Here is an 11127-nt window from a genome sequence, read left to right on the forward strand (position 1 = left end):
AATACCCAATATACATAGAAGTGTCTTGTTTGCGTGTAATATATTCGTTTAGGACTAAAAAGCATCCAAAATATCTAATACATCCAAAGATATCCTCCTCTATTATCCATGATGTGTTTATCAAAGATTGAAAATCATACGAACGATCCAACACTCAGACTTTTTCATGATATATCTATATGAGATGAAAAAGTATCCGAAGTACTCAATGCATCCGAGAATATCTCCTTTGTATATGATGAGAGTACCAAAGATAAGAAAACATCTAAAGCATTTAATATATCTCAAAATATTTTATCTATATATATTCGATCGTGACAGAAAAATAACAAAGGCATCCAACCCAATACACCCAAAGATATCATCTTATACGTAATAAATACATCTACCCATGACATAAAATATCAGCATCTCTATGTTGTGTCTGCTTAAGGCAATAAAGTATTTGAAACATCTCACACATCCCAAAAGCAAAATCTCCACTTCAAACAAAAAAAAAAAAATCAAAGCATAACAAGATCATTTAGGAGATAATAGTAGAACCCTCAAGTATTGTATTATTGTATTGTAGGGTGAATAAGTCCTTACTCAAAATACAATGAAGGCAAACGGTGTTATTATTATTATTGTCTAATTGAAACTCGACAGGTGTCATCGAATCAGTGCCTATGGGATACATCACCGTTAACTACAAATAATCCATTGGACAATAATAAAATGAGATAAAAAAATGAAATATGAGAATAAATATTTAATAAATCTTTTTTTGTTTTTTGGGGATGTGATAGTTCTTGAAGCACCGGCATCGTTGAGTCCAATTTTTGGCCGTTCAAATTGCCGATCGTTTCTTACTATATAATATTTTTTATTTTTATACATTAAAGGCATAAAAATAAAACAGTCCAGAAGGTTCTTTGCTTGGCTAAGTCTCAAATCCGTAACACGAAAGAAAGAAAAAGAGCACAATTCTACATCGAGATCGAGAGAGAGAGAGAGAGAGAGAGAGAGATGGGGTTGCAGTGGGTGATCTTGGGTGCGGTGGTAGCAGCGGAGGCGGCAGTGGCGGCGCTGCTAATCCTCCCCGCACCGCGGGTCATCAAGTCGCGGATCGTAGCCTTAGCGTCGCTTTTCCTCCAGCCCGGCGCCGGCATCCTTCCTTTCGCCGCCTTCCAGTTATTGGGTAGACCTATGATCTCTCTCTCTCTCTCTCTCTCTAGTGGATTCAATTGAGTGTGACAATTTGTGCTCGATTCCTCTTATTATAATTGCCTGTAGATTTGCACTGGAAGAACGAGCACCGGCTGATGTGCACCTCCGACGTCTGTACCATCGAAGAGAGGACTCGATACGAGAAATCTGTAAGCCCTTCTTGTGACGCATGAGACTTCTTCAAACTTTTCCTGCCAAACGCTTAGGGTTTTGTATTGATTTTGGCAAATGTTTCTTCTGTGGTTGAATCTAGGGTTTGCTTGTTTCGGTTCGGGTATAATAATAAAACTTTTACGTACAGAGAAGAGAACAAAATGATGATTTTTTTGGGAGGGAATTGTTTGTTCTCTCTATATAGGCTTTTGCAGAACTTATAAGAAGAAAAGATAATAGAATGGTGAACAGGAGCAATTGGACGGGGGAGCAGAATGATTCACATGATATTTTAGAGACTACTCATAATATCATGCTATTTTGTTCTTTGAAATGCTATTTGTGATTAGCATTTCAGGATCATCTTTAGATATTCTTTATCTACTAATTAGTTAGAAAATATAGATGTTTACACCATAATCATTTTCTACAACTTATTGCATAGTGTAAATGACTATCATTGATATGTCTTGGGCGCTAATTGTAACCTGTTACACAAGTATGTGACCTTGTGTTGATAAAACACCAGATACAGATTGTAGATGATGTTCAGTGTATGCTTCTAATGCTGCCTATTTCTACCTGGGCAATAAGGAATTTTCTGGTTGTCTATGGGAATGGTCAAATTCTGAAACCTGTTATATGTGAAAGAAGTTTCTGGAATAAATGAGGGATATGTTTTGTCAAAAAAAAAAACCTTGGATTTTGAAATTTCAAGGTCTGTCAGATATCATATAACAGGATTATCCCAGATGGTTTTTACCTTTTGCTTGGGTGAAACTCAACTGTTTGGGTTGCATTCCATACACTTTATATAGCAAAAATAAAGCATGTTCTATCAGACTAACTCCAGCAAAGAACTTTTTAATTTGCTTCTATTCTGTTCTCATGTATTTCAAACTAATTAGAAGCTAAATTGGGGTGAATTTTAATGCTCTATCAAATTTCTTTTAATCTTCCAGTTTTTAATTGAAGAACATGCTCTCATGGTTCCTGGTTTAGATATGGTCTTGGACATAACTTGAAGTTCTAGCTGAATTACTTCCATGTCAAGCTAAAATCCAGGTAGAATCTAGAAAATGATCTAGATTTGGTTGGATATAATAAAATGGGTATGGGTCTTAATTTGGTTTCACTTTATAATATCGAAATTTCCGATGGTTCCATTCGAGACAAGATTAGGGTGCATTAGACTCCATAATACCTCTTTATACTTTTAAGCTTTCTACATCTTTGCTTTGTTTGGCCTAACAAATATTTATTCGTAGAATTTCATGCAAAATGATTTTGTATAATCCAGAGTGTATGAAAATTTCAATTTTCTATAGTGTTTCTTGATCTTGTATATTACTGAAACTGCTAAAACTTAATTTAGAATGCAAGACCTTTCATTCTAGTCATTGTTCGAATCTAAGGCTCAAAGCTTTGTAAAGTTTGCCTGTGTTTAGTTCCACCGCAGGAGTATTCATTAGACTTGAGCTTGAAAGTAACCAAACGTTTAAAAATCAGATTTTCTTGAATTTGTTTTCCTTCCTCTTATTGGCCTAGATTGCCATAATGCTCAGATTGACCAATTCAAGATGTTCTGATTAGTGTCTTTTTCCCTTTTATTGGGCATTCAGATAATTTTGTTTCTAATTATGTTGATATGAATTTCCATGATTGAAAGCCAAGAAACCATGGACTTGAAGTGCTGTCACACCTGAGGTTCCTGAAACATTCTTATTTGTGATCATTTGGCAGTTTTCCTGAAACCCAAAGTGCTGGCCCACATGAAGTTTTACCCTGAACCTACTTGTTTGTAATTTATGATATTTCTTAGATTCAGCTTATTATGTCCATGGATCTTCAAAGATTATATATATACATATATATATGTATACATATGTATATGTATGTATACATATGTATATATATGTATATATATATATATATATACATATATATGTATATGTATATATATATATACATATATATGTATATGTATGTATGTTTAAAGTTGCTTACCTAATATTAGTTTATGCACTGTCATCTTGTGATGCAGATATTTAAAGCACAAAGAAACATCATTCTGTGTGTCTTGGCTTGTCTCCTTTATTGGTATGGCAGAGTATTTAATATCTTCACTATCTAGTATGCATCTTCTCTTGGGTTTGTAGTTCTCAATTATAATTTTTATTCGGCAGGTGTATCTTCCGCATTTGCAAATATCACAAAGAGATTAGGGAATTGGAAGAAGTTGAGAAGCGTCTGAAAGATCAGTAGCCAAACCAGGTCAGATGGTGTTTAAATTATACAAAGGCAATTGATTACTATCTTTTGTTGCTTCTGGTTTCTTAAGTTATGCAGTACTATATCAGCTTATCACGTTAGAGTGCATTTAAATGTTAGTTTGGGTAGTATATATTGTTTTAGTAAGATTCTTAAGTACTTTAGAATATGATGATAGTACAGTGTGAAGTGCTTTATGATCATAATATAAATGGATTTCAAGTTCTTATGTACCATAGAATATGAGTATTTTGTCATAATATGAAGTGGGTTATAGTTTTCATGTTTTAGGATTTCAATTATCAGGAATTTGCTATCATATCTATAGGCATGTTCACATGATAATGATGACAGACTATTTGAAACCCAGAAGTTCAATCTGAAGTGTAGATGTATCCAAGTACAAAGCTATGATTTAGTTTATGATATAAATTCTAGTTGAAAATCCTATAGTTTATGATATAAATTCTAGTTGAAAATCCTATAGTTTCTGATATAAATTCTAGTTGAAAATCCTATACATAGCAGAAGATAGAGTAATAATTTAGATAAAATTGGCAGTTAATTGAAAAATGTAACCATGAAAAATTGCATTTTAAATGATTCAGAAACTTTAAAAATTTGCAAATGTACATTTCACAGGTGGTTTGGCTTTTTTTTCTCTTAATTTTAGACATCATCCATGACATTTGTTATGAGAGAGATCTTGTTGAGGCTTGTTCCTTCCCTAAATGTTGGCACAATCTTATCATAGCTCAAAAGATTGAGAAAATATATAGGTGAGGAAGATGACTGGATGATAGAGAACAAAAAGGGAAAAGTGAGGGAGAAGTGATTTTGAAATGGACACTTGTATGGCTGATTTTTTAATCAGTTGATTTTTATCGGTGCTTGCCTTTATCAAACTACTATTTTCTTTTTATAAACCACAATGAAGGTAGTTTACATGGGTGCATACTGTAGCTATGCTGACAAAGATGACATTTGTTTCTTGGTTTTACAATAAAAAGTTCGACATGGGAGACAGAAAGTGGATGGAAACTTAAAAGCTTGAACAGACAGGAAAATGTTGGTTTATAGCCATTTTTCATCATCATTTATGAAAGCAAAAGTTCACTTATGAAGGACATAAGATAAATACCTTGAAGATCTGGAAACCTAGCCCGCTCTTTTTTTTGTTCCAGTAGATATATGAAGAGTTAGGTGAGTTAACTTTGCTTGGCATCCACTTTGCTCTTCACCAGGCTCTAGGCATTCTGTTGCGGTCCAGTTTTGTTGGATTCTTTCTACTGCTTTGTTGAACAGAGACCAGTGATGGCTGGGGAACACTGCCCACCTTCTTTCCTGTCACTTCCGTGTAGCTCCTTTGAGTGCCTTCAAGCCTTAGGTGGTGCTAGTATTTCTTAATGAACCCATGGGAGTAATAATAGTGAGCAAAGGATATTATGAACAAAATATGCTAAAATGAGATTAGCAAAATATCTAAGATAAATCTAGCTGGTTGCAAGGTGAGTTGGAAGGATTTCCCACCTATTTAGGAACAAAACACAAGTTTCTCATTTTTGTTCCCACCTTCATTCTTCTTTTCATTCAAGGACAAGATATCTTCTTGTGTGTTGAATGATCTGATAAATCATTCATTGTTTTCCTTTTCAGTTTATGCTCTTGGCTTTAGTTTTTTTACTTGGAAGTTGGAAGCACAAGTGTAGGATAGGACATGATGAGGGTTTCTGTGTTTGTTCCATGAGTGGGGAAAGGGTTGTTTCACATGTTCCTAGCACGAGTGTGGGATTTGGGATTTATCTGGACCAAAGTAATTCCATAATTGTTAGTTGGTATTCATTTTCCTTGTCATAAAGGGCAGACATGTCCCCATTATTTATACAACAATATAACATGTCTAGCTCTGACCAACTGAAATGTAGGTAGGTTTTCATTGATGGGTGCATGGACAGCTTTCTAGTAACAGTATCAGCCCATGCTGATTCTTATAAAGTGCTCTTTGTTCTTGCAACAGGTTAGGTTGGCGGGGTGTCCTTATACGGCTTTTGTTGATCTGGATGCTGTTTCCCAGTCCGAACCTGAAGCTAAGTTGATTGAACTTTCCAAGTTGCAAGAACTATATATGTAGATGAGATACTTAACGTTCTCTGCATTTACTTCCATACATTTGATGTTCCTGGAATTTAGATCAAAGCAGTTGCTGATATGTCCTGTCCTCTACAGAAGCTTCTGACCTTGTTATAAACTAAGACCGTACAGTCTAATGCCTGTCAGTATTAATATAACTGATATCGCCTGTGCATGTTAGATTTATCTGCAGCCCCCGTCTAACTCAAAATTCCTCTATGGCCTATCGATACCGTTTTAATTTAATTTATCAGGAATGGACTTGTATATTACTTGTTTGTCTGAGGAAGATATTGAGCAGAGCCTCCAATTTGGGGTCATAGCCAATTTCATTAAGCTCAACTATCACAGCTACCATTATCTTCCAAAATATGCAAGGCAAGTAGGTTGTTCTCGGGTCATATGAGCAAACTGGTCTCGATGTCATTGTTAATGAGCGATGAAACATAATGCCAGTATAATACCCTATGAAATAATAAGATATTGCTGAGTCCTGCACTATGAAAAGCAAGATTCAGCACTGGTTTACAGTGAACTCCTCGGGTTTGCAACGTCAAATCGAGAATCATATCTAAGTACACTGAACTCCTTTGGTTTAATTTAATAATTAGATTGTTTGAATTTTAAATTTTGAAATATTTTGATTTTTATTTATTATAAAATATTTAATTTTTTAGAACATTTATTTAAGTAGTAGTAGTTGTTGTTGGCTAATTATAGATTACGCTATGTAGTTAGATTTCTTTAGTATTTCGATTCTTATACTTAAAAAAATTTATATTGAAACCTAATCAAAGTGAAATATTTAATTTTATTTATCATAATGTTATTGGTTTTACTGATGAAAGATACAACATATGATAGTATGGGTAGGAATGACATGAAAATAATGGATAAAATTACAAATGACGGTTCTTATACTTAAAAAAATTTATATTAAAATCTGATCAAAGTGAAATATTTAATTTTATTTATCATAATGTTATTGGTTTTACCGATGAAAGATACAACGTGTGATAGTCTGGGTAGGAATGACATGAAAATAATGGATAAAATTGCAAACGACGGTTTTAGCAATTTCATACTACACATGTTACACATTTTCTCTCGACAAAAAGAAAATAAAGATGTGGCGCGAGTATGGAATCTTTAGGTGCAAACAAAGAAGACCTTAAAAACCTTATACTGCCTACAATCCGTTTTGCATACTCCTCTTCTATGTATAGGAAATTATTTAAAGTGCGCCATAATGGTGCACCATTATGGTGATAGTTTAGATTATTAGATCTTTTTAAGTGTTGTATTATGTTAGAATAACTGGGAAAAGATTTAAAGACAAAAGATAAAAAGAAGAGAACCAACATTTCTCTTACGTTTTATGACATAATTATGCACCTCCTTTTGTAGGAGAAAGCCACCGGCTAATCGAATAAAAAAAAACCTTGGTACATAATCTCTCATAAAATCAAATCTTAATGTACTTGGAAAAATTATCAATAGGTAAATATTATCTTTCCATATGAGATGATCACAAATCAAATGAAATTATTCTCTCGAAGGTCCTGATTAACACTCTTCAAACACCTCTTATGTCCCAATTTGAGTGTTATCTTTTAGCAGATTTCTTATAACCACATATTTTATCTAATCATTTCTCTCATCTCAAGTCCATAATTCCAGGAGGATCAATATATATAATCTAATTCCAGGAGGATCAATATATATAATCTTATATTGTTTTGGGTGATTTGAACCTTGATTACCTAAAACAACCACAAGGCATAGTCAAGATTAAATATCATATTGCATGAACTGGAAAGGTAAGAGATAAAAGAAAGCAAAAAAAGGACTGCTCAAAGGCAACGACATCTCACAAATTTATTGTGATTTTGGTTTAAGAAAAATAAGTATACTTATTTTTCGAGAAATAAATACAGAAACTTAATCAATATGACCAATATATTACGAGAAATAAAATAAAAGACCAAGTTGGTCTCAATTATTGGAAATTTGTCCCCATTCCCTTGTAAAATAAAAAAAGGGAAAAAAAAGAGATAAATAGGATTTGCCTGCTTTTAACCAATTAAAGAAGAATGAGTAAGAACTGACGTCATTCCTGTTAATTTGAGCCAAACGTTGAGGGTAATTTATAATAAGTTGATGGCCTTATCGTTAATTTCACCAATATTGAGGGTAATTTCTAATCAAGCTAGAAATGGAACACCTATAAATTCGCAGCCGATCTCGCACTCCAACGATGCCTCCCTATTCCTAAACCCTAATCTCTAGTCTCCCTCTTTCCTCTTAATTGGTGATTGATACTTTTGATTGGGCATATTTTGGTATCGCCCTTGTGGACGTAGTCAACGAACACGTCAACACGGACGTGGAGCCTCGGGAAGCATCACGTTGAATGTGCCATCTCGGACTCGGGACAATGATCGTCCCTTCCCGCGTCGTCCGAAATCGAATGAGACAACGTCATACGATTAAAGGCCACTCCGGAAAGCTTGGAATGATGCTACATGACATTGTTCCGTGCAGGTCGGTCAGTGGTTACCCAAAGGTACAAGTCGACTGCCCGAGGAGTTAGTCATCATCGGCAGAACACGTACGGTCGACCCTCGAGCGCAAGCATAAAAACCCCTAACCGACATTAAACAAAAGGGAGGGACTATCTTTCTACAAAAAACTTCACTTGATACTGACTTAACCTTCGGAGGGGCCAAGTTGAGAAACCCCTTCCCTCTTGACCTAGGCTTGTGTGCTCCCTAGCGACGATGAAGCAAACCGCGTGCCGATTGAAGAATTATGTGCGAAGCCAACCCTGAGCTCAACCTGACCCGATGAAGGCCTTGTCGTAGGGATGATCCTAAATATCAATAATCAGACTAAGCCATGTTGATACCTCGGCCACGACTAGAGAAGTTCGTTAACATTTTTGGCACTAGAAGAAGGGCCGATATCGTAAGAACGCCCCGTGACCAACACAAGGGCCTGCCCTATTGAAGAACTGGGAAATCGTGGATAGGCATCTCATACGCATTAAAAAATAAAAACAAAACCAGATTTCTCAAAGTTAAGCACTTGACCATTGTGCGATGATTGATGTGTGAGAAAATCGCAAGACCGAAAAACCGCATGTATCGTGTTAGAAGTATTACCTAAGGAGATCATATATTCTCGAAATTTTTAGATTTGATGGAGTGGATGAACGAGAACTCGTGTACTTCTCTCTAGAAGTGATCCACATAGCGGACGCAACAACGACGCTCCTCAGATCGTTGTGGGATCTCCCTCTCCATGCACACCATGAGGCTACCGGAGCCAAGGAGGAGGAAAGGAGGCTGAGGAGAATAGGAGGGGTAACCACTAACAGTTCTAGACTATGAATCATGAGACTCCTCCTATTTATAGAGGTGCAAGCAACTTAACCCTTAATGGATCCTATCCTCATTAGATCTCTATCCAATTATCCAATTGGATCTCGTCCACTTATCCAATTGGATCTTATCTAATAGGATCCAAACTGGGGTTGCATGGATATCTCATATCTGTACCTCTACTAGTTATAACATCCACCATATGTGTGTGACCCTCTAGACCCGATACCGAGCTAGCCATAAGCCGATCCTATCAGAACTCCTTTTGATATAGTGAATTATTATCAGAAAAAATAATTTACTCAACTCATCGACTATGGACGTACTAGGCCACTATGCCATAGTCCTTAAACGGTATAAGGGGATCTAATCTATCAGACCAATTTATCCACAGTTACCATATGTCTATACTCCCTCATCTATCTAGTATCCTAGAGACCGTATATTGGGCATGGTAATGTCAAGCCTATATGAAATCCTGTCTGAGTCTTGCTCTAATCGGATTCTCCTAGAGAACTCATTCTCTCTTAATCCAAACGACCCTGACCAGAAATTTTGTCTGAGCGAGCACATATGGAATATTCTTCTCACAATATTGATAGTGGATGATCCTTTGTTGATACTCAATTGCCTTCGTATGGTTGGTTGTCATTCCCGAGAACCGATTGTACTAGATTTGAAACTTTCAAACCTATAAGTCCGGCATCAAAGAATGGAGTACTCATACAAGGCATCTTTGGTATCTCAAGTCTAAGGACCAGACACACAACTAGGACTACGGAATCATTGTCTGATGTCAAATATCATTAATCATCTAGCATTTCGTAAGCGGAGCAATCAGTGAACTCATTCTCCAATGAGTACTTGCACTATATCTCTAGTGTCCCCACACAAGCGACAATGAGACCAACCGCCTCCATCGTATGTATGAGTATGTAGTGCACCGTCTATTTGGTTATCTCAATGTCCTTCTCAAGTAATCTATGATCGGGATGATTTAAGATCTATATTTAAAGACGAATCAGTTTCATTATTATGATCTCATCATGATCCGATTCCTATTGCATAGATCCAAGGACATCATAATATATATCCAGATAATATGTGATTAAATACTAATAATAATAAGTAAAAAGATCGTCGTAGCATGTCAAAAGTGTCATCACTCACGTGATTGGCTTATAGGTCATCTATAACTAACAATCTCTCACTTGACGTAAAACCAATCACCTATGTGTCTGATCCCTATCAAACCTCTATAATACTCAAATATAATATGAGTCAATGGCTTCATCAGTAGATCTGTAATATTATCTTTGGATGAAACTCTTTCCACTACTATATCTCCACGGGTCACAATCTCTCTAATATGTTGGAACATTCTCAGAACACTTATGATGAGACCCAGGTTTCTTTACTTGAGTAATCACCTTATTATTATCATAATATATGGGAATCGGTTCTGCGCTGCTCGATATGACTCCCAAATTCGTGATGAACTTATTTATCTAAACCCCCCCTTTGTTGCTTTTGCCATAGCAATGTATTCCACCTTTGTGGTCGAGCCAACAGTTGTGTCTTGCTTGGAACTCTTCCAACTCACTACTAGCCCATTCAGGGTGAACATATACCCTGAATTCAATTTGCAATCATCGACATCAAACTAAAAACTTGAGTCTGTATACCCCTCAACCTATAGACTACTTCCTTCGTATACCAGTAAAAGATCCTTAGTCCTTCTCAAGTACTTAAGGATATACTTGTTAGGATCGAGAGCACTAAGAGGGGGGGGGGGTGAATTAGTGCAGCGGAAATCTTACAGCGATTAAAACCAAAATCTGCGTTCGTTCAATAAAAACTATTATGATGCAAAAGCTAATTCTCAGTTTGTATCTAAGTGCAGTTTGCGTCTAAGCGCAGATTGCGTCTAAGCGTAGTTTGTGTCTAAACACAGTTTGCGTCTAAGCGCAGATTGCGTCTA

At 35.9% G+C, this 11127-nt stretch overlaps 1 protein-coding gene across 2 annotated transcripts; it reads left to right on the top strand.

Annotated features, from left to right (window-relative positions):
- The first annotated feature begins 895 nt into the window (after positions 1–895).
- Positions 896–5949, top strand: LOC103971348 (uncharacterized). Of its 2 annotated transcripts, none has more exons than XM_065173492.1 (5): positions 896–1180; positions 1276–1358; positions 3380–3462; positions 3549–3636; positions 5651–5842. In XM_065173492.1, the coding sequence occupies exons 1-4, from the start codon at positions 1009–1011 to the stop codon at positions 3625–3627; spliced, it is 417 nt and encodes a 138-aa protein (XP_065029564.1). In that variant the 5' UTR covers positions 896–1008; the 3' UTR covers positions 3628–3636; positions 5651–5842. The 2 variants fall into 2 exon arrangements, with proteins under 2 accessions (XP_065029564.1, XP_009383620.1); XM_009385345.3 differs by having other exon boundaries at positions 902–1180; positions 3407–3462; positions 5651–5949.
- The last annotated feature ends 5178 nt before the right edge of the window (positions 5950–11127 follow it).

This window comes from Musa acuminata, chromosome BXJ3-11 (genome assembly GCF_036884655.1).
Source record: "Musa acuminata AAA Group cultivar baxijiao chromosome BXJ3-11, Cavendish_Baxijiao_AAA, whole genome shotgun sequence".
Classification (NCBI taxonomy): domain Eukaryota; kingdom Viridiplantae; phylum Streptophyta; class Magnoliopsida; order Zingiberales; family Musaceae; genus Musa; species Musa acuminata.